The sequence below is a fragment of the Takifugu rubripes genome, chromosome 19 (assembly GCF_901000725.2).
Source record: "Takifugu rubripes chromosome 19, fTakRub1.2, whole genome shotgun sequence".
Classification (NCBI taxonomy): domain Eukaryota; kingdom Metazoa; phylum Chordata; class Actinopteri; order Tetraodontiformes; family Tetraodontidae; genus Takifugu; species Takifugu rubripes.
This window is the reverse complement of record NC_042303.1, coordinates 17909876-17932819: the sequence shown is the minus strand read 5'-3', so window position 1 is coordinate 17932819 and position 22944 is coordinate 17909876. Positions and strand designations below refer to the sequence as shown.

Genomic DNA, 22944 nt, shown 5'->3' with positions numbered 1-22944 from the left:
CCACTAGTATGGCTTGAATGTCGACTAATTCAAAGCAGATATTGAAAGTATGACCTCCGCAGTTTATGATGTACTCCAACAGTGGATCGTGTGGTTGTTTTTGGTCTCTAGAGGGCAGCACTTTATCATGAATATCTGCAGGGTGACGGGTTTATGTATTTAATAAGGCCTTTAATGTGCTTTCTGCAGTGCAGAACCATCTTTGCAAAGCATTGTTGGGACACGTGTCAGGAAAAGAGGAACAAAATGTTCCTGTGCAGGGAGCGTTCAGAGAAGCAATATCTCCCCTCTCAGGTAAAATTTGAACTTATTTTAATTGTGTCTGAACAGCGTCTGAAATAGTCAAATTTGGACCAGATGAACTCCTTTAAACAGGTTAGATTGACCTCTGTGACCAGTTGATCCACTAAATCCTCCTCACACTAAAATGCCTGAGGAGCATTATTACCTGAAACATATTGATTGATGCAAACACGAAGATATCAAACACAAAAGTTCGCTCAAATGTGTAATGGACACTGTCTGGTGGTCAAAGTACTCCGTCATGTGACTTTCCTTTACACCTCTTTTCTGATAGGGCAGTGTGATGCGATGCGCTGACCCCTGACCGGCTCCGGCAGTAAACAGTGGCGAGCTTCACACTCACTCCTCATAAGTTCCAGGGTTTGATCAGTCGTGTGGCGTCTAACCTCTCCTGACTCTTCACGCATATTTGCTCCATGATTCCTGGCAAGATGGAGAGGAGGAATGTAGAAAAGGTCAAAGGTCAAAAGAAGCCATGCAGGAAGTTTTTCCTTTGTCACATAAGCTTGGGCTTCGACCCTGTGATGGATGGAGGAAACTTTTATCACTGATTATATTCTGAGTCAGTTTTGTTCCATTCCTGTGCTCTCCCATACTGTCCTTTTAGGAATAAATGAAGAAAGCAGAATAGTTGTAAATAAAAGTTTCTGTATTATATCCTGAAGAAATAATTGCTGATTCGGTTTGAACCAACGTTCTGGAAAGGACGAACGGGCTCGTATTGAAAAACTAAAGTTAGTCATTAAGAGCAGGCGCCTTACAACATGAACTATTTATTAGTTTGACAGTTTTCGGACAAAGTTGGTTTTGGACGCAAAATGAAACCAAAGTGAAAACAGATCTGGGACCTTTCAAAATAAAAGCATGCCAAGGCCACACATGAGAAAAGTCCCCCCCACCAACACTGAGCCTGTGTGGAATGTACCGGTACTCAACCCGGTTAGTTCTGGTCGTGACAGACGTCAGAATGATCAGCTGTCCTGGCAAAATGGTCCAATAGCGCACATGAAATCGCGGGTAGAATTGTACTTTTAACTTAATAGGTGCCAGCGGAAGTCTCTGGCAACACTCGCTCTCGAAAGTTGAGAACTTGTGTTTGGGGAGAAAGGAGTTAAAAAGTAAAAGAGCCTCGACAACCCCCCTCGGAACTTTCCCAGCCGACGACCACAGCCATTCCCAGTGGCCTCCGGTGGGACCGCCCGGGCGGCCCGGTTTCTCTCAGAGAATGTTCCGCTAATCTTGAAGCGCTTCCGATTCCGCTCTTCACCGCAGACTGCGCATTTAAGGATGTACGACAAGATCCGACGTGACAAAGGTCAGCGCGTTGGATCGAGGCTTTTATCGGTGATAAAGTAGACAGAACAACAGCCGGAGTCGGTTCGGTCCCCCGGTCCCCCTCCCTCCCTCCCTCCAGCTCTCAGCATGAGAAAACCAAAAGTGGACCGGCTGGTTTTTGCCCTGTGTCTGGGCTGTTTCCTCATGGTCATCCTCTACTTTAACAGCAGTCTGAAGCCAGGTGAGCTCACATTCTTGATCATTAGCATCGTCAAGTTGATCAGTCTTCTGTAAAATTAATAACAATATGCATCAATTACGAAAGGAAAGAGATCTCTATCACTAAATCTCTTCCCCAACGGTAATAACTGTAATAACTGTAATGTCTGTCTGTCTGTCTGTCTGTCTGTCTGTCTGTCTGTCTGTCTATCTATCTATCTATCTATCTATCTATCTATCTATCTATCTATCTATCTATCTATCTATCTATCTATCTATCTATCTATCTATCTATCAGAAAGAAAGAAAGAAAGAAAGAGGGATTGACATATGTTCTATAGATTAAATAGAATGTTCTTCTTCGGGTTTTCCTCTGTTTTTTCCCCCTGAGAACCACAACCTTCATTTGAGGACCTAATTAATTACTCCCCTGATTAGCGGGCCCTTCCCAGTGGTCTGAAGAGGGCAGCTGGGAGAGGCTGCAGCCGGCTGGCGGTGAGGTCGGCCCTCCCTGAGCGCAGTTTTCCAGGCCTTCCAGGCCTTCCAGGTCCCCCATACTGCCACATACAATGGTCCCATTCATATCGTGGACCAAAGTGGGATTCTAGCCCAGGGTTTTTAAAAGGGGTTGCTAATTTTTGCTGCATGTGACACGGGGCGGACACTGCTCCCAGTCATTAAGATGTGAACTGAAGATGGACTCTTCAGTCTACGCTTCCTCCGTCAGCCCTTCGACATGCGGGGGAGTGATATTCACACATGCTGTGTAAGCTTTCTAAGAATATCCAGGAAATGCTCAAAAAGGTCTTCCGGCCAAAAATAATTTCCTGCCCGCTTCTGCTAAGGCACCGTTCCATCCACAGCTACATCCATGTGATTTAGACACTCGTGGAGGACCTCGAGGTCTCGGCGCCGCGGGAGATGTTGGAATCTGAGCTGGTCTCCATTACTACATTAAATCCTGGGCTGGTGATGCTCGCAGGGGCACTTCCATCCTCTCGCGCCTTGATTAAAACAAGTTTGCTATATTTACTCTTGAGGATGGTTCAGCCAGTGAATGTTATTCACCACATTTGCTCTTGGGTTCTGTAAAAAGTGCCAAGTGCCTGGTGCAGAAGGTTCACAACGTGTCGTTCAGTGTTGTTTCCAGACAGATTCGATCAGCATGTGTGAGCCTGACCTCAAACCTCCGAGTCGTTGCTACATGTGAGAGATCGCAGCTCCATCTTAGAACATCTAACCATGACGCCACTCCAAAACACTGTTTCACATGTCGTACTTCCTGTTCAGAAGTTGGCCATTTTATCAGCTTCTCGTTTCCTTTCATGGCTCATCGGGGCCAAAGGTACCGCTGGTTTTCTATATAAAGCTGCGCAGAGCCGCCACAAATGAATGTGCACCCAAGTTAGAGTTACTCATTATAAAAGGGCCTCGATTTGGACCTGCACTGTTTGGGACAGACTGGTCCAAATTTAGGATAATGAGATGTTGCAACTGTGTCTGCTGCACCATAAGAGACACGGACAATAGAAATGGTAGTTTAAGCTGGGGGAAACTACCGCCATAAACCCGTCACAGTTATTTAACTCCTTAAAAAACAAAGTCGTTATTCAAATTTTAAAAGGTTTGACCAGACTGCCCTCAAATTTACAGCTGCTTCGAATCCCTTTAAGGAAAGAAAAGTTCCCGCTGAGACGTGGATGCACGCGGAGCCCCGACGTTCCGGAGCCACTGCAGCGTGACATGGCTCACGTGCTGCTGGTGGTCTCCATAAAGGCGCCGACGGAAGAAGCGCACGTGGTGCGACGTGCTTTGGAATGCTTTACAGTCGCTTGCTGTCTCCTGGAAATCCACCCCGGGGTTTCGATCTAGCTTAGTGGTAATCGGTCCTGCCAGTTTGATTAGGGGCAGAACCGGAAGCTCTGGTTTGAGCCGTTGGGCTGAAATAGTTATTTTGGTCCTGAAGAGCTTCTCCCTCCTCATACCTTCCATGTCTGAACTTGACTAAAGGCCGTTAGAGTCGTAAAACTGCTCAGCAGGCAGCCGGCCAGCTTTATTGCAACACCTGCATCCGTCTGAACAGCCTTTAGTCGGGGCATCTTTTCGACATTACGTGTAGAGGAACCGTCCACAGACGCACAGCGAGGAACCAGACGGTCCTCAGACAGTTGGTCACCAGCAGCAGATTCTCCAACTAAATGTCTCACGATGGAGGATTTGCTCTGTCAGAGATCAACCTAAAGGCAAAGATGTCGGCCTACAACTGTCCCCCAGAAGCTGGAGGAGGCCCGGCGGGTGTGGAGACGATCCCCATCTGACGCGCAGACGTTTCTCTGGGACTCGGTTATCAGACACCACCTCCTGCCTTCACACCCATTACACACATTTTGCGGGTTGTGCATCGGGCTCTCCCTCGGACAGTGTCTCCCTCAGTAGAGCGGGCCTTTGGCAGGAGAAACCTATGAATTGGTGGGGTGGGGGGGGGTGTCTGGTGGTCCCAGTGGGGCCTCGACACAGAGCTCCATTTATGTGCTGGACAGGAGGAACACACATCAGCCTTTTTTGTATTTTGCATTTCCTAAGGCCTTCAGTTCTATATGAATCGGGAGGAATGCTGCGGGGTCGGGTCCAGTTAACTCGTTCCTTTCTTTGAGTATTCTTTAGGTGGAGCTGACGACGCGCTCAGCTGTTGGCTCGGGTTTCATATCCAACTGAAGGCGTTTATTTAGAATATCGTGTATTCAGTTGAGGGCTCGAGAGGTTTTGCGTGTCAGCAGGTTTTTTTTTTTTTTTGGGGTGGTTTATAGTTGCTCTGCGTCGTTTTTCCTCGATGTTAACGTCCCCGCTCTGGTTTCAGCTGCAGCCCAGCAGTTTTACACTCAAGCGGTCGTTTGTGTTTGACAAACTGCGGAGTTAAATTTTCCACATTAGCTGAGTCATGTCAGTAAACGCGTCTCTCGGTCTGCCAGGTTGCGCTCGCATCCTAAATTAGAGCAGAAGCTCCTCGCTCGGCGGCGGATGAGGGAGAAACGGCGGCTCTGGGAAAGCTTATGTGAGAAATATGTTTCGCGGATCACCTCAGTCGCTCCTGGGACAAACACAAACCTCCATTTGGCCGGAGTATCCAGTATCTTGGAATCTGTCTTTTCCATTCCAAGAATGAGGTTGTACTCAGTGGCGCATCTGGGGTTCGTTTGGGTCTCAAAAAGCCAAGTTTCAGTGCTTCCAAGAAACATTCACAATTTATTGAACCACGTCTCTAATAACGACCCCAGCAACTCCCAGTAACATGTGGCCCTGGAACCAGTAGCACTGGTTAAGACGGACAGGCAATAGTGGTGTCCCGGATGGAAAGATGTTAGCATGAATTCAGGTGACACACAGGAATCGAATGTTTTAACGCTGATAACTGGGTTCTGGGTCCAGAACTGATCTCATCCTTCACACACAAGATTCGCATCATTTTTTTTGGTTGAAAACAGGATGAATGTGTAGTAAAAAGGTACAATAAAAGCCAGAAGGAACAAACCACAACATTACGTATTAAATTTAGATTTCACGTCACATATTGTCCGCATTTACATCTGTTGTTAGTGGATTTTCAAAGGTCAACTCATTTTCTTTTACAGCTAGACCCTAAAAGTTCAGCTGACTTAATGTCTCTTTTTTTTAATTGCTGATTCCTTTCTGTAGTTTTTGGAAGGAGCGCAGCGTTCCAGATTTTACAAGCAGGTAATTGGACCAGTTTGTAGCTCCTTATAAAATGTTTTAAGTGCTCATTTAATTCACAAATTGTCTTCTTTGCCAGCTAACATCGGGCTCCATGTGAGATGAAAATCTGTTCAAATGAAACTAGTTCTTTGGCATTTTGCCGTGTTTATGGTCGCTGAGCTAAAGTTTCCACTGTTCCAAGGCTGCAGTCGGTGCCACACCGAGGCCTCTAGAAGACATCTGCCCAGATGAAATTAGAGATCCACTGTGGTGAAGCTGCCCTGTGCTTCTGACCTCATGTAATCTGATGCTGGGATGGAAGCTGAGGCCTGTATTTAACAATGCTTCACAGCACTCATTCCCCACTGGTTTGGATCCACCCTGGCTTGCTTTTTGACTTTTTCCCTTTCTGATGAGACTTTCCCTTCAAGCCTCAACAGTGTTTCAAAGGATCAGTGCAAACTGTTCCATAACAAAGTCAGAGGCAGAAATAAATGAGCAGGGAGGTCGAAGTTCTGTCTGCTCCTGATCTTTTGCTTTTTATTGTGAAGTCCCAGTTTATGTTGAAAAGCAGCCGCTTCACCACATTTCTCCCGTTTTCCACATGTTTGCAGCTTTGGAGCCCGTCAGCGAAGGCAGAAGTGAGCGGAAGTCGCGGAGGAGTCCCCTACAGACACTTTACGATGGCGACCCGGTGAGTAGATTTTGCATTTTTACTGCTGGTCCACATGGAGCTGTTGTAAGAAACCATTTGAATACTATAACTTTGTTGAAATTAGGTTTAATCATTGTCAACATTGTCGCATTTTTACTTAAACTGGAATATTTTAAAACAAACCTCAGAGACTCTCATGTCCCATATAGAAGTAACACAAAAGCAGCCCCATGATGAGTCCATTTTTATTGAAAACAAACCACTAATGCGATTAAACTTTGTGTGTAGATGGAGTCAGGAGTGCAGGTGATCCATCAGGGGCGGCGGGAGGTGTTGGAGGACGCCTGCCGCTCCTACAGCCGAAAGCGAAGGGTGCTGATTCCCGATGACCTGAAACATATCATCGTGGATGACCAGCACAGCTTGCTCTATTGTTACGTGCCGAAAGTGGCCTGCACCAACTGGAAGCGTGTGCTGATGGTTCTGACGGGGGCTGCTGGATCGCAGCGAGACCCACTGGCGATCCCGGCCAACGAGGCTCACGTTCCAAAAAACCTCCGCACTCTCTCAGAATATTCCACCGCCCAGATAAACCAGCGCCTGCGCTCCTACTTAAAGTTTGTATTCGTACGCGAGCCCTTTGAGCGTTTAGTGTCTGCCTACCGCAACAAATTTACACGGAGCTACAACACGGCTTTTCACAAAAGATACGGCAGAAAGATAGTGAAGCGGCACCGGATGGATCCCCAGCCCGAGGCACTGGAGAGAGGAAACGACGTCTCCTTTGAGGAGTTTGTGTATTACCTCGTGGACCCAGCAACCCAGAGAGAAGAGCCCTTCAATGAGCACTGGGAGCGCGTCCACTCCCTTTGCCACCCCTGCCTCATTCACTATGATGTGGTGGGTAAATACGAGACGCTGGAGCAGGACTCCCGCTATGTACTGCAGCTGGCTGGGGTGGAGGACCAGGTTAGCTTCCCTACCTCATCAAAGAGCACCAGGACTACAGGAGACATGGCAGCACAGTTCTTCCACAACATCAGCCCCTTCTACCAGAAAAGGCTGTACAACCTTTATCGGATGGATTTCCTGCTTTTCAACTACTCAGTACCAGAGTATCTCAATTTCAGATAAAGCTGAAGCATCACTTGAACCGAACTGCTAAAGTTGATCATTTTAAGACAATTCTATCTGTGAAAAGCTGATGTTGACACTGTAGGAAATGTATCCTGAAAGATGTGTCCTCCACATAGATTCACGTGCAGAGAGGACAGTTCATAAAAGACGAGTTAGCCGAGGGGGGTGAAATGGACAGTGTGCAGGGATCAAATGATCACGGTGCTTTTGAGCATTTGCAGCATGCTTTAGAAAGTGTTAGAATATTTAGACATATGTACCGACATATGTGGCTTTGAATGTGTCATCCCTGCAGACATTTGTTACTGTGATTTTATTTTTGTGCTGTAAAAGAGATTTCATTGTAATTATATGTTTTAATTTATTGTTATGTTTAACTTTACAAAGTCAAACAAATGGAAAAAACTGTCAGTTTTTTTTTTTTTTTTTAAATAAAAACATTTCAGCATATATTTTTTACTAAATTACCAAGAAAACAGCACTAGGGGAAAACCTTCATCCTTCATAGCACATTGGTCTTTTATTTCAGTGACGGAAAACCTGAAAGGATGAGTTAAACTGTGATGGAACTAAACAGTCAAAGATGAGTTTAAGGGCAGGTGGAGTTTTTAAGAGGTGGTTTAATGAGGGAAAGTGATTCATTCAGGCAAATCTTGCTTTTAAACCACCATATTTGTGTTTTATTATGCAAAAGCACATGTACACATAGAGTAATTTATCAAGGTAGAATCAAGTATCAGACTAATTACTTTAAAAGACAAACTAGTCAAACAAAATGAAAATTGAGTCTACTGCGACACAGATACAACACTTTTAACACTTGTTTGTCCTTTCTTGCTTCATTCGGATGCTGTGTCAAAGGTCGACCGGCAGAGGTCGCCACAGTTACTTGGCTCGAACGGTTCCAAACGTCTTCATCACTTGGAGAAAAGGCTGTATTACACTCCGACAACTGGCTCATATCTGGACCAAATGGGTTTTATGGAGTCCCGGTGGGTCTGTGGAGAGCAGCACTGGCTAATTGGTTCTAATAAAGTTTTAGGGACTTAATGGTGTCCCTCGACATTTAAAAAAAAAAAAAAAAAAGCTTTGTAAGAAAATAAAGGAGGACGCATTTTGTCTTCAGATAACCACACGTTTTGGTGAGTAGAACGATTTCTATTTACATTTCTTGTATATGCATTTTATCGGGTCAACACTGTTGCTTCTGTTGGATATTTCGTGTCTGGCTTCAATGTGACTGAGACATCTTGAATAGTTTTAAGTGGCTTTTTGTCTAATGGAATTAATTCTCGTTGGAGGATAAGCATCTTTCTTTTATATTGTGTATCATTGATGGTTTCTGGCGCACCATAATGGTCGTTTGCTTCAGATTGGAGGATAGTTCTAAAGTGCACAAACTTTCATGGTAAACACAAACGACCAACAGGTGGAGGTGGCAGAGAGATACTTTAGGCTTAAAACTCAATTTTCTGAAGCCCAAAAGTGCATCTTAGTGACTATTACCTCAAGATGATTAATTTTAGCCGTGAGAACCATCGATCATTGGGCACAACAGCACAGGAATTAGAATTTAATGAGCAGCAGTTGCATCACATGTACACTTATTTTACACCACTGAACTGTCGGGTAAAATCAGTCTTTAGAAGGAGCTTCTCGCGTCAAATATTTGTGGTTATGTTAAAAAAGAAACAACTATCGCAGATTTGCAGCGTTATGCTCCAATAATGCAGGTAAACTGCTGCTCTTCTGCGCTGTCAATTAGCGGGTGCTGTTTTCCACCACACAACATTATCGCCACCTACTGTTGAGGAGGGTGAACTGATGGTGCCGCAGTGACCCCTTCAAAATAAAAGCAGTGCTCAACCTTTGGACGTTGCTCCCTCGGCCTCTAATACTGTAGATTACCCAATGTTAAGGTGGAACAAGAATGCAAAAAAAAAAGAAATACTACTTATTTTCCTTCTTTTCTCTGCCCTCATATTTTCTGATCACTACTATAACTTGAAACAAAGCATCCGGTGAGTGCCAACCTTTGCCACATGATGTAACTTACACCTGTAGTAGTATACATAGGCAGTATTAGTACAAGGTTGCATAACATAGTTAGTTGTTTGCCCATTGGCTTTGACCATCACCTGTGATCTTTGGAAGATCACACGCCAAAGTCCCTTCAGAATTCAGAACATTACTAAAATATAGAAGACTTTTCTTTGGCCAACTCTCAACATTTACTGAATCTTATTTAAAATCTGTCCATAACATAAATAATTTAACAAACGAGCGGCGGCTGTCTCAAAACCCCCTTGCTGGAGGTAATAAGATAACCTCACATTTCATTTTTGAAAGAATTTATAATTGTTTCACATGAGGTTATGTTTAATATTTAACGCAGCAGTAAAACAACTGTTTGACGCTACAAACTTCAAAGATGGAATTACATACATCAATGCCATGACGGTGACCACCAAGCCACTTCAATGGCAAAATCCAGTGTTTATGAAAAGTGAAGTTATGAACCGACAACTCTGCTGGCCCAACATTCTGTGGAAATGCCTTTTATTTCTGTTTCTATGAAATGTTAGGTCTAATAACTACCATTTTACTGTTTGAGTCCTTTGATGTCCTAAAAACAAAAGTAATTTAAGGGTGCAACAACAACTTTGATCAGACTTTTTATGTTGAACATTTGTTATAAGTAAAAAAAAATGTTATTTTAAAACGTTTTATTTGTGAAGATGGAAGGTGTTTTTGCCAAGTTACATATAGTTTATTGGAATTATTTAAATAACATGAGGGAATTTGAAAGGTTTTACAAGGACATATCCGGAAAAAAGAGCCTTGGTGTTGGATCATTAACTACACACCGAAACACTAGTAAACTGGCTGCTGGTTTCAATCAGTCAGAAGAGAGTATGGATTTGGACCTACAACATGAACTGGAGAAACGTGAAACCCAATGTAAGTTAAGGAAGAAGAAGGAAACCGCTAAGCGTTCTCATAAGGACAATGACTTCTTGGTACACCTCAAGACAAAAGTAGCACTCGAAAATGCAAAGATCCAAATAAAAAATCAGAATGAAAGAAATCTTATAATCCAAACTAAGCTGAGGCAATTCAAAGAAAAGGTCAAAGCTTTTAAAAATATCCTCCATACAGAAAGATCTGCACACCAAAAGACAAGAGAAGCACTGGCAATTGCCTCAAACCAAAAGAGAGCACAGGAAGAAAAAAATATTCAAATCCAGAATCAGTTGAGGCATTTAAGAGAAAGGATAAAGCAGATCCAAAAGGACTTCCATTTGGAAAGGTTGGCACACCAGAAGACACATGAAGCGTTAATGGCTAAAAGTCAACGGAGGACAATGGCAACCAAAGTGAATTATAATCAACCTAAAAAGAAAAAGACTCCAGAAAGGGAGCATGTAATGGAAATTCCCCCGGTGGACTCCTCGACGGAGCTGGAAACTGCCATCAAAGCGCTCAAAGGTCAGCTACAGCAAACCGAAACAGAGAAAAGATGTCTCGAGGAGGATTATGAGGAGGAAAGGGCAACACACCAAGTTACAAAAGAACAGCTGGAACAGGCAAACAACCAAATCAAAGGGCTGAGCGAAACCTGTGAGGAAGTGAGGAATCAACTGCGGAACACTGAGAAAAAAATCAAGGAGGATCTCCTCACTTGTATGTCTGTCATCAGTGAGACCAACCTACTGCGAGAGGCCGTCATTGCGCTCAAAAAACAGTACTTATACCACAATGACGTCAACATGAATAACATTTTGGAGAAAAAGTATAAACTTGAGATTAATGATCTTAGGGCAAAGCTTGAAAACTGCACGGCTCTTCTGGATGCCAGCATTATAACAAAATCCAGGTTGGAGGAGAAGCTCTCCAAAGTGGACACTGTGTATGCCATGAGAGAGCAGAAATATGTCAAATTATTAAATGTGCACATTGTCCTGGCACACCACTTAAACACAAAACTGAGAAATCATATTGCAAAATGTAAAAGGCCAATACAGCAAAAAATCTGCTGTTGGATTAATGAGAACATCCTTCAAAATCCGACAGACACGACGTGTGATAATAAGGAGCCTCCAAATGTGTATCCACACGACTGGCGGTTGCCAAAAATCCCTGGTGAAGATTTGTGGTGAAAGAGGAAATTCATCTTCACTGTTAAGGAACATCTGTACCAGGGTTAGACTGAAAACTCAGAGTTTAGATGTGGACACACCTCCAGGACTGGGCTACGATCCAGTTAGACGACCAGATACGGACTGACAGATGGGAGGACCAACCAGCCGCACATTGTGGTGGTGGACGAAAGGGCTCTTCCGATAGATGTGGCATTCCTGGATGACGGGAGTAGGAACAGGACACAGGAGAACCTGACATTCTAAGGAATTCTTTTTATTTATTTTTTTCTATGAAAGATTACATTGCTTTAATAAATTGCTTGCTAATCAGTTGCTTTCGTCCTTTGTTGCTTTGAAATCAAAAATGGCCATTTAATTTGGTCCATTCAAGTATTTAATTAAGGTTTCAGTAATATATATATATATATGATCACATTTAATTTCACTGGCAGTTTCATAAATAATGGCGGACATTGTTGCAGAAGTATGGGATGTTTACAAGTGTTGTTTAAATGACTTTAGGGAACTTGAAGGATTTTTTGACTCCTACTCAGGAAAAAAGATAGACCCTTGTAGTTTGCAAGAGAAAGGAGAAAAAGTCTCTCAGAAAAAGGCCGTCCACTTAAACCAGTCGGAAGAGAATTTTGGTTTGGACTGGAGCATAGAACCTTCACTGAGACAGCAACATGGTGGTGGTCAACAGATGGTTGAACTGGCAGAAAAATTAAGTGAAACCCAAAGTGAACTAAAGCTGGCAAAGGAAATCATAAAAAGTCTAGAAAATGCAAATAACCTGGAAAATGTAACTCACAGAAAAACACAAGAAGAGCTGGAAGAGAGAAGAAGCCAAATTACAAAAGTGAGTGACATACTAAGCCTTGTCCAACTAGAGCTGAAACAATCAAAGGAACGGATCGCACATCTGGAACATGAGAGTGAGTTGCAAAAATCAACACACCAGAAGACAAAAGAGGAGCTGGAAAATTCATCAAAACTCCAAATTAACATAGAGGACAAAAAGAGTAGTCAAACCAACAGTCAAGTCTCACAAATAAAGGAGAGACTTGCTGCTCTTGAAACTGACTACCGCATGGAAAAGTCAGCTCACCAGAACACAAAAGAAGAGCTGGAAATTGCAAAACTCCAAATTAAAATAGAGGACGAAAAGAGTAGTCCAACCCACAGTCGAGTGTCACGAATAAAGGAGAGGCTTGCGGCTCTTGAAACTGACTACCGCATGGAAAAGTCAGCTCACCAGAAGACGAAAGAAGAGCTGGAAATTGCAAAACTCCATCATAAAATGCACAATGAACGTGAGATGAGTGATCTCAGAACAAAGATGGAAAACTGCACAGCTCTCCTGGAAGCTAGTCTCAAAGCAAAAGCAAGTTTGGAGGAGAAGCTCTCCGATATGGACACTGTGTGTGCCAAGAGGGATGAGAAATATGTCACTTTGATCAATAAGTATATTGTCGAGGCGCACAACTCAAAGGCAAAACTGAAAAATCATATTTCAAAGTGCAATGAGCCAGTTCAAAAGAAGGTGCGCTCTTGGATTACGAAGAACATCCTACGGAAGCCGTCAGACGCGCCTCACGATATCGAGGAACCACCACATTTGTACCCGGATGACTGGCGGTTGCCAGGAATCCCCGATCAATGAAAATAGGCTCAAACCATGATCAAAGTCCGGCACAAGAGCAGCCAAATTGATTTACAGTCAAGAAGATTGTTTGTTCCTCTTAGGGTTTTGGTTTTAACAGGACCCTAGAGCAGGCCCGAACACAGTGGTAAACGGGTCCAAATGAGTTTTATTGACTGAGGAACGCTCAAAGAAGACAGAAGCAGTCCTCCTGGACTGCAGAGAACTCAGGAGTCCGGCTCGGCACGCTCACCGGCCCAGCAGTCGGCATGGAGAACTTGAACGTGCCGGGGAGACACAGAAGACAGAAGCCGTCCTCCTGGACTGCAGGGAGCTCGGGAATCAGGTTCTGCACTTCTCAGGTCCAGCAGTGAGTCCTCAAACAGAAGCAGTCCCCCTGGACTGCAGGGAGCTCGGGGGACAGGTTCTGCACTTCTCAGGTCCAGCAGACAGCGTGAAGACCTTAAATGTCCAGGGAAGACACTTGGAAGACAGACCAAGCAAAGCAACGAAGCCCCTACAGCAACAACGAAACACTCCACAAAGCACCACCACACTCTGGTCCTGATAGGCAGGCGCTGCCTCCTTATGTAGGTGGCCATGTTAATTGCCTGCCTGCAGTGCCAGTTGCCGCCAATTGAGCTCCTCCACGCCCCCTGCAGGAAAAACCAGACACAACCCTGGACCCCAACAGTTCCAGCCGTTGGTTTTTCAGGGGTTTTTTTTCAACATGTGAACGTCTTCTCGAATATAAGAACCCAGCATTCAGAGCACAGACTGATGGTTGTAATAATGCACTGATTCGTTCATGTAGCCCACTCCCATTTGCTCCGTCAGGAGATCTCGTGTCCCCGTGGTGACCAGACTCAAAGATCACCAGTAGTGGGCTGATTCCAGACCAGTAGGATATCACACAAAACCGACATAAACAGATTCTGTGGTAGACATAAGAGTTCTGCATATGAATGATGTTTCTGGGTGACTGTATGTTGGACATGAGCGTGGGGCAGATTTAATGACCTTGAGGCTTCTCCTGACAAGTTCATAACAAGTTCAAGTTCATCTCTGTCTGTCTGTTTGTCAACGTTCATGTGGCTTGCTTATTATTATTGTTCATTTAATCTCAGAATTAAAATTGAATTAAAATCCAGCCTTTTTTTTTACATGAATGTTTCAAAGAAGCCAAGGACAAACCCGTGTATAAGAAATAAAGAACAACGTTCAGCAGTCATGATTTGCACATCAGTCGATTTCAGAGACTGCAAAACCCTACAATTAAAGGAGTCGTGTGGGCAGCAACAAGTCGGTCATGCTTACCTTCACGATGAAAGCAACTTCAACTCTGGGCATATATACAGATAATTACAATTTCTAAAATTGAAAATATTGAAAGGCCTCACACAGAGAGCTCAATCCTGAATGTATCTTTATTGACATCTGCAGCAACAATATTATCCTACAGACCGTCTCATGTGCTGCTGAAATATAATAAAGTATAGAAAGAGTTGAACATCAACCAACGAAAGGCTTAGCAGAGTTTAAAGGCACAAAGTCTACATTCATACAATAGACAATAAACTGGAGCTTTCATCTAGATTGTGCTGCATGTGAACATATTTACTCAGGTATTGACTAATTTACCATTAACATTGAGTGCCTGTAGTTTACAACTATGTTTGATAAAATGTGCGTAAATATCAGGGAGTTTGATGTTTCCACAGAGCCAAGCTGGTGTTAAAGTTGTGATTCAGTCCTGCAGGTGACGACAGATTCAGCGCACAATAGTTTAAGCACTGAAGTTAACAGAGATTATTATTATGCTATTACGACAAAATAGTGTCCATTTATGATAAATCACAATAAAGTACAAACACGCATTGATTTTCCTTCTTTTCCAGTTTAAGTTTATAATAATTGATGTTGTGACTTAACATTACCTTAAGCTGCTTCTCACCAGGTCATTAGCTATTCAATTATTAGTTATTACATATATTGTTATGAGTGTTAAGCCACCACTTAAATATATTGGATATGTTATTTTGGTTTATGGTGCTCCACTCGCAAAAGCATTAATAAGCCAAAATCTGTTGATTTGCATAATAATTTAAACACCATATAAACTGTGCTTTTACATTTGTCGATCCTGTCACAAGCACAGCGTTAATGCCAACTAGCCTAAAGTCACGTCCTCCAGGGCTTGTTTAACGGTTTTGCTGTCAGTATTCAGTGAGTACGCGTGTCAAAAATCCGTCCCGGCAGAATGGACCATGACAATCAGTCTGAAACTCAGAGCTAAGAAGCCTGTCCCCAGTAAATCACCGAGAGCGGTGAGGTAGGGGATGGAAAAGTTGTCTGGGTCCAGACCCCTTCGCCACAACCACGGCACCATCAGGCTGGCCACATAAAGCAAGATCAGCACCTGCAGAGAGTAGCTGTTGAATACAAGAGGGAAGCCAGTGTGTGTGTGTGTGTGTGTGTGTGTGTGTATAAACAGCTGAGGATGAAGACATGGTTTTGTGGTTTAGGTTAGGTTAGGTTACTAATGTCCCCACAAGGACAGAAACACAATGATGATTTGTGTGGTGTTTGCAACCTGGAGGACAGCGGCACATAGGTAGGAGATGATGAAGGTGGGGGTCATCGCCGTGTGACCTCCCTGCATCAGGTGGACGATATAAAGGAAGAAGAGATGACTCGGGACCACAAGGATAACCAGGACTCTGGCTGACTTGGAGTTCACAGCTGGAACAAAGAGGATACTTTAATATTCACGTCGACTGTGACCCTGGCAGACGGGTCCGTCTGAAACAGTTTGCATGTGACTTGAGAGATTTCAATGAGACTAAAATAATGTCCTCATTTTTGAACCACTTTGTTTAAGAACTGCGAGACCAAAACAGTTTCATTTTGGACTGTTTGACCCCTGAAAGGAGCTGGATTAAGTTCCCAGCCGACATTTGTTCACGCCTGCTCATCTAACCTGGTGAACAGAACACATCAAGGCAGTTCCCAGTCAGTTTTAATGGGAGATCTCCAGGAGCACTCCAGTAGTGAAGGAAGGTGGACATTCTGCTGGCCTGGACCGCCACCAGATTCCCGCCTGCCCCTGCATTGATAAAGAAAAAGAATCGAGCCCGTCCATAGTAAACAGTAGTCAAAAACAGGTTCTTCTTCCATCCTCAGCGGTATCTACTCACCATTGATTACTGGTGTGAACACAGCCATACCTTCATAGTCTGGATTGCTCACTGTCATATCCAGAATTAGGCCACCGACACTGGGAAGAGGACAAGACGGTGTGAGTCTGGAACGGTGGATTCTTTTCTTTGGATCAGGCCTCTGAGGCAGATGTTGGCTGACCTGCTGATGGACATCGCTAAGATGACAGGATACCAGCCAGACTGCAGGACCTGTCTGGTAGCTGGAGAGCGACGTGCAATAACAATCCAGGCTGGTATCAGAAGCAGGAAGAATCCACAAACAGTGGGAGGAAGGAACCACATGTCTGCAGATCAACAGATCTCTGATTGTGATGCCATAGACATTTAACAAGGAAAACTAGACATTGTTACTCGTTGTTCCCCTCTGATATCTACTACCCCATAGCTGCATGATGGTGGCATTTACAACTGGGTTTCCAGCAAACTATCAGAACGTTGACACACATTAAATAAAGCCGCTTCTGACCTCTGTGACAGAAAAACATGCTGCTGATCCTCGCAAGCAAATACAGAGTGATGAGGTCTCCCAGGCTGGCAGCGATGGGTGTGGCCACATTATCTGGGTTGATTCCCACTTTCCTGGATCCGATAATAACCGCCACCACCACCAGACCTGGACAGGACAGAGTGACAACAGGCAGTAGATTCACTGCTCTGTCCTCTCCGCAGGTTTGTGAGTCTCTGGACTGTCGATGCGCCTTTTGAACCGACCTAAGGTCAGCGCAGCAATGAAGGCTGTGGTGACACTGCTGGCACACAGGATAGCAGCCTGGCTAATATCCACTTTCCCCCTGGACAGACTACCGAGCACGACTGCTGCAACTGCTGCCAGGAAGCCCACAACCGTGGCTTGGACCTGCAGATGAAAGAGTCGCGTGTCATCACACCATGACGACTGAATATTGAACACTGAATATTAACCAAGGGTGGCAGCAGGGCTCTACCTGAATGAGAGCCAGGTTGCTCATCACCATCCTCAGCTGCTGCTGACCCTCATCCATCTGTCCTGTGTTTGCCTGTGGGTTGGAAAAGGGTCACCTTATAGTCTTCCTCCAAGATATGGTGCTAAGAAAGATGGATGCTGGGATTGTAAATGGCCCTCAGCGTTTAATGGCGTGTCAAGATTTGGTTTGGACATTTTAAAAACACACCGCTGAGCAGAAACTGAACCATGTGGGATCATGTTTGCATCAGTGTGTTGTTCAAAGCACTCTCTTTATATTCTCTTTAACCATTTTTATGTATTTCTTCCTACTACTTTGCAATCGCTATCAGTAAAAATACACTCTTTATCGTATTTTGCACGCGTGTGTGTGGGCGTGTGTGTGTGTGGGTGGGTGTGTGCCTTTGAGTGCATTTCCACTCACTGCTGTTGACAGTCTGGATGCCAATGTCATCTCCAGGTTCCCCTTCAGCCCCACCAGAGCTGGCACCAAAATAAAAACCTCTGAGATCTCCTTAAATACCTCCCAGTGCTAAAACACACACACACACACACACACACACGTTAATATTTATGTGTCTAAATATAAAATGGATGTTTGTGGTGAATGTTTAAGTGAACCATCTGTTTCGAGGAAACATTATTTAGCGTCTAATTACCCCTTTATCTCTTCACTAATCTACCTCATTCACCCTCCTGGGAGCCAGTGGCCTATAAACATATTAAGACCCTAATAAGTCACATGCAGGCATATAATGGTATATATTTTTTGCATACTTGCACTTTATCCATAACTATCCCCGCCGCCACCATGCCCAGACCTGACAGCAGGTACGGCAGCAGCACTTGGAGCGCGATGATCCACGAGTTCTCTGGCAGGAAGCCACTGGCTGAGCGCGTTAGTTTGCATGAGAATCCCCTCAGTTTCTGCCCCTGGAAACGCAGCTCCAGAGCCAGATGGGTGACCACCATGTCTGATCACTGCCAACCCATGTCTGCCTGAAAAGCGCTGCTTTGGATGGAACCCACTTTCATGTTTTCTGCTCCGGCGGAAGGATGCAACGATCCGCTGTGACCGGCTGGATTAATTTCCTAGCCGAGAAAAGACGCTGTCCTTTTCCTTGTCCTTCACCTGTTACTCCCGTGCTGGAGGAGCAGCAGCGGTGCTTTGGAAAATAATGGCGATCTGGCAGAGGAGGAAGCCTTCATCCACTTGAACGTAACACACAGATAAGGACACACATACTCACACGCACACGCACACAGGTCCACTTGACTTCAGGTCTGTGGGGCCTCTTTAAACACTCTGCTACTGACAGGCACTCACACACAAACATACTATGGTCTCACACACACACATACGCCACATCCTCACGCCTCACTCTTTAGCAGCCGGGCAGCTGAGGCAGAGCGCTGAAAGCTCGCTCTCTCACGGGGCCGGATGAATGTCCAGCTCCTGAGGGACAAAGTCATCCAAAAAGCCAGGAGCTTCTTCTCAGTCCTCCTGTGCTGCCACCCACTCTCTCTCCACATGTCCTTCTCTTTGTCCTCGCCAGCGTTCTGTGCAGATTCGCCACTGTGAAGCCCCTTCCTCATTATAATCAGGGGGACGCTGAGGCGTCTGCAGGTTGCAACTTATGCAGAGGAGAGCCTGGTGGAGCGACGGTGATGCCAGGGATTCCTTCTGAGTCCAGACAGGAGAGTCGTGTCTGTGTTGATGGGAGGGACGAGGCGACGTGTCTGTGCGAGTGTGTGTCTGGAGGGGTGCTGCTGCAGATGCCTGCGTATAAACAAGGTGACCCGACTGCGATGCAGCCTCCAGGTTTTATTCATCTCAGCCGAGAGCGCTGCAGTAATGCCCCCCTCCCCTGACATTCAGTTGCTCCTCCTCTCCACGTCCTCCAGTGGTGATGTTACACTCTGAGCAGCATCAGGTGCTACACCTGCCACCAACACGTGGCTGCTTCCAGCATCATCGTCCTCCAAAATGACTTTTTTATGTCCCGTACACTGATTACACAAATAACCACTCGCGTATGTGTCTCATTGAACTGAAGAAGAATGTCTAAACAGGGTTTCTGATACTTTTTCCTGCTTCTATATGCGTCTTTTATAACTATACTCACGTGTACACACACACACACAGAGTGACTCAGCAGGAAAATGTCCTTGCCTAAAGAACAAGTACTACAGCTCCCTCTTCTGGCCTTTTACCAGAAGAGGAACATGATGTTGATGTTAAGCTTGAGTCAAAAACAAATAAAAGGGCTAAAGAAATGCTAGAAATAAAGTGATGAATACCCACATTTCCTGCAGACGCCACCAAATTGAGTAGATTTCAGACTTTGGTGCAACAGCAAAGCTTTTTGCTGATACTTTAATTGAAATTTTCAATCTTAATTTACTTATTTTTAAACATTCGATCTGGCTTATTTTGGAGTTTAGATGTATTTTTGTATGTAAATATGCCTTTATCTCTGTGTGTGTGTGTGTGTGTGTGTGTGTGTGTGTGTGTGTGTGTGTGTGTGTGTGTGTGTGTGTGTCGTAGTGCAGCTAGTTTGACCTGATCTGTTTGTTTCCGAGGGACAAGGTCACTTGACCCGTTGGGTTTCTGTCAACCCCATTGCTCATTGCGTTCCCCTCGGAGAGACTGGGAAGCCTCGTTGGTGGTCTGAATTGTTTTATCAAGACCACATTTTTAAATTCAGAAAAAGGAAGCCACAGAAAAGTTTAGGCTACTTCAGACAGTTCACCTCTCTCACCTGCACGCGGTCCAGCAACATGCCTGCCGCCATCATGCCCAGCCCAGCCAGCAGGTATGGAGGCATCACCTCCAGCCAGATCACTCTGGAGGACTCTCTGGTGGGGACCTGGGGCCTCAGCTTCTCCATCATTTCCAGGGAACTCCTGGGACTGGCTTTCATACCTGGAGCGCGCAGCAGCTGTTTGTGCTCATTGGACCCAAAGTGTTGCCAGCTGAAGGATCCTGATACTGTTTGTCTTTGTCAACCTGCCCTTCCATGATCTAACAGAGATATCAGCCATATATCCTGATCACTGATGACCACTGTCACTTATCATCTTATACTGCACAACTAACTAATAAAACAATATTAATACTTTATCTTTTAGGGTGGCTCAACCCTGACTTGTCTCTGCCACCCACCGCTGGCTCGATGACTAAAACGTGTATTATAGAGAAACCAGAATCTTCAGAGACCAGACACAACCTACCTGCTATAAATATTCTCTCAGCACCTCCCACCATAAGTCTTCTGTTACAAGTCAAAGGCTCAGCAGAGGGAGTGGGAGTCGTGCATGTTGGAGTTTGTTCTGCAGGTTTTTTTTGTTTGGTGGCACTAATATCGAGACAACTCCATTAATGTCATCAGCTGCTGCAGATTACCAGAGTTTTAGAGTGCTGCGTCGCTGCCTTTGGCTCTCTGTGGGGTCCTTTTCTGGCACATGCAGCTCTTCTCTCATCTCCAGTTGGCTTTAGGCTGCTTGCAGACAGTGAAACAGGTCAGTGCAACAGCATAACACAACACCTGAAGCCTCTGATCTTTGTCAGCATTTTGCAGTTTCATTTGCATGGGTTTTTTTTTAATTATTTGCTGATAAAACCACCAAACTGAGGTCAAATGAACCAATTAGTGAATGGATCAAAGCTGCTGGTGTGTTTCTGAGCGTCAGTAAAGCCTTATCAACATGGATGATTCCGCTGGGCCAAAGCTTATCGGCGGTCCCACTATTCGTCTTCGAGACATTTATGATCCCAAGCCTCAACCTGCGAAGGTTCTGATCCGTCCTCCGGGTCCAAAGGCTCCGCCGGGGAAGGAACACACATTGAAGCAGAGCTCGTCCACCGATCCTCCAACCAAGACAATCATGAGAAGAAGAGCTCAGTCTCTGCCAGCGTGTCCACACAGGAAAAGGGAACCCAGGAGCCAACAGGTTCGCTTTGTGGACTCTTTGGGCCTGGATTTGGAGGAAGTTAAAGTCTTTAAAGTCCAAGAGCAGCCCCAAATACCCCAGCATGTTATATTCAGACTGCTGATGAGCTCTGAACTGGCTTTCAGGAAGTCACTGGAGCTGTCCCTGCCTTATTTCAAAGCTTGCTTCCCTGAGAACTTAGGAGCTAGGCCAGAATTCCTGGACCACCTCCGCAGACAGACGGTATGTTTGGAGCAGATCCTGTGTTCAGAACAGGGAATAACTGGCACCATACAAGTACTTAATTTAGCGTATGAGAAAAAGGTCACGGTGCACTATTCTTTCACCAGCTGGCACACTCGTACAGAAACAACTGCATCCTGGGTCTCCAGTGGGAACCGTGCTACACCTGAGGCTGCAGAAACAGATATTTTCAGATTCCGAATGCCTGTACCGCCCTTCATTCTGCAGCCAGGAGCCATTTTAGAGTTCGCCATTTGCTACCATGTAAAGGGGTCAAGTTACTGGGATAACAACAAGGGACAGAATTACAAACTGTCGTGCCACAGCTACAAGGTGACAGTGCCGAGGGAGTGTGAGGACAGCATGCTGCATTTCTCCTGAGTGACGGTCAAGCCAAAACGGAAATCAGGGATCGGTTCTGTTTCCTGTCAAATTTGCTGTAAACTGTAAGCTGATGTTTTTTTTAATTTAAATGAAATTTCTATCAGCAGACTGAATGAGCCAGGAACTTTATGGTTTAACTGTTACAGCCAGTTTGTTGGGGGATACAGATCAGTGTTATTGATTTCAGTGGAGAAGATGAATGATCTGACTATTGACATCACTTTTAATCAAAGTGGCCTTTCCCTCATTGATTTGGAGGAAGATTATAGCCAGCCCCTCGGTTGCACTATGGCCCTTAAATCCTTGACCGTGCTGACCTTTTACTCAAAGGTTTCCACTGATATGATTCACCGAGAGAGCAGAGAACTCGCTGGCGCCAACGTTCAAGGCAGATCATTCTTTTATCCACATCAGACGCTGCTGTTCTAACAGTCAAACATAGACTTTTTTTTTATATATGCAAAGGTTATAATTTATCCACAAATACAAAAAGAACGACAATAATAATTGTAATATAAAAACTGCTTATTTTGCAGTCAAGTTTTTTTGACATAGTGAACACAAAAACATTTTGACTCACTTGACGCCACTGATATGTTGACATCTGCAATGATCATCCCATCTATGACCTCACGACAATTTTCTACTGAATTTTAAATTGTAAATTTTGACGGTAAATAAACATGTGCGCTGAATCCAGGAGCGCGTCGTATTTATAACCACTAGATGGCGCCACAACTCAACATAATGCATTTCAGAGAGCTTCTCTTCCCCAGTAACTAAAACTGTAAAAAACAAACACAAAAAAAATCCTTTTCTAGTTATCAAAACTTGCTATTTGATTATTTTTGTATGTAAAATCTTAATCTTTGCTGGTACAAGTTAACTGTTTTGTTGCCATATACAAATTTATGAAATAAAATGTACAAATTTGACTGACAGTGAAGGAAGAAGTCACATTTGAAACCCCATGTATGCTCACAGATAAAGATTTAATTATTTTTCATTGAGTTGGAAGTGTATGTCTCCATGTCAGATATCAAAGTGTATCAAAGTCACATGAATAAAAATAATTTTAAAAAACAACACTTGAGCTTTATACCAACAAATGTGATTGATTTGAGCATCACTCGTTC

General features: G+C 44.4%; 3 protein-coding genes across 5 annotated transcripts; 2 read left to right on the top strand and 1 right to left on the bottom strand.

The window, feature by feature from the left end:
- The first annotated feature begins 1216 nt into the window (after positions 1–1216).
- On the top strand, positions 1217–8386 carry LOC101068940 (carbohydrate sulfotransferase 11). 2 transcript variants are annotated; one of them, XM_011614393.2, is made up of 4 exons: positions 1217–1819; positions 5491–5529; positions 6123–6202; positions 6452–8386. In XM_011614393.2, the coding sequence occupies exons 1-4, from the start codon at positions 1726–1728 to the stop codon at positions 7295–7297; spliced, it is 1059 nt and encodes a 352-aa protein (XP_011612695.1). In that variant the 5' UTR covers positions 1217–1725; the 3' UTR covers positions 7298–8386. The 2 variants fall into 2 exon arrangements, with proteins under 2 accessions (XP_011612695.1, XP_003973800.1); XM_003973751.3 differs by lacking the exon at positions 5491–5529 and having other exon boundaries at positions 1222–1819.
- A 6123-nt stretch (positions 8387–14509) lies between these two features.
- Positions 14510–20392, bottom strand: slc41a3 (solute carrier family 41 member 3). Of its 2 annotated transcripts, none has more exons than XM_029825891.1 (10): positions 20011–20392; positions 17673–17780; positions 17250–17321; positions 17017–17161; positions 16772–16918; positions 16445–16589; positions 16282–16361; positions 16065–16190; positions 15678–15826; positions 14510–15503 (listed from the first exon to the last, which is right to left on the bottom strand). In XM_029825891.1, the coding sequence occupies exons 1-10, from the start codon at positions 20170–20172 to the stop codon at positions 15324–15326; spliced, it is 1314 nt and encodes a 437-aa protein (XP_029681751.1). In that variant the 5' UTR covers positions 20173–20392; the 3' UTR covers positions 14510–15323.
- Positions 20393–20792: 400 nt separating this feature from the next.
- On the top strand, positions 20793–21630 carry LOC101073702 (protein phosphatase 1 regulatory subunit 3D-like). Its single transcript, XM_029827120.1, has 2 exons — positions 20793–21424; positions 21532–21630. Exons 1-2 carry the CDS (start codon positions 20957–20959, stop codon positions 21592–21594), a joined length of 531 nt encoding a protein of 176 aa, XP_029682980.1. The 5' UTR covers positions 20793–20956; the 3' UTR covers positions 21595–21630.
- The last annotated feature ends 1314 nt before the right edge of the window (positions 21631–22944 follow it).

Excerpts from the sequence above, each read along its gene's own strand:
- LOC101073702 (XM_029827120.1), top strand. The coding sequence starts at position 20,957 with ATGGATGATTCCGCTGGGCCAAAGCTTATCGGCGGTCCCACTATTCGT. Across the intron at positions 21,425-21,531 it reads ACCACCTCCGCAGACAGACG|CTGGCACACTCGTACAGAAA; the intron begins GTATGTTTGGAG and ends TTCTTTCACCAG.
- slc41a3 (XM_029825891.1), bottom strand. The coding sequence starts at position 20,172 with ATGAAAGCCAGTCCCAGGAGTTCCCTGGAAATGATGGAGAAGCTGAGG. Across the intron at positions 17,781-20,010 it reads TGTTGCTGGACCGCGTGCAG|CACTGGGAGGTATTTAAGGA; the intron begins GTGAGAGAGGTG and ends TGTGTGTTTTAG. Across the intron at positions 15,827-16,064 it reads TGATGTGTTCTGTTCACCAG|CTGTGAACTCCAAGTCAGCC; the intron begins GTTAGATGAGCA and ends TCTTTGTTCCAG.
- LOC101068940 (XM_011614393.2), top strand. The coding sequence starts at position 1,726 with ATGAGAAAACCAAAAGTGGACCGGCTGGTTTTTGCCCTGTGTCTGGGC. Across the intron at positions 1,820-5,490 it reads TAACAGCAGTCTGAAGCCAG|TTTTTGGAAGGAGCGCAGCG; the intron begins GTGAGCTCACAT and ends TCCTTTCTGTAG. Across the intron at positions 6,203-6,451 it reads CACTTTACGATGGCGACCCG|ATGGAGTCAGGAGTGCAGGT; the intron begins GTGAGTAGATTT and ends CTTTGTGTGTAG.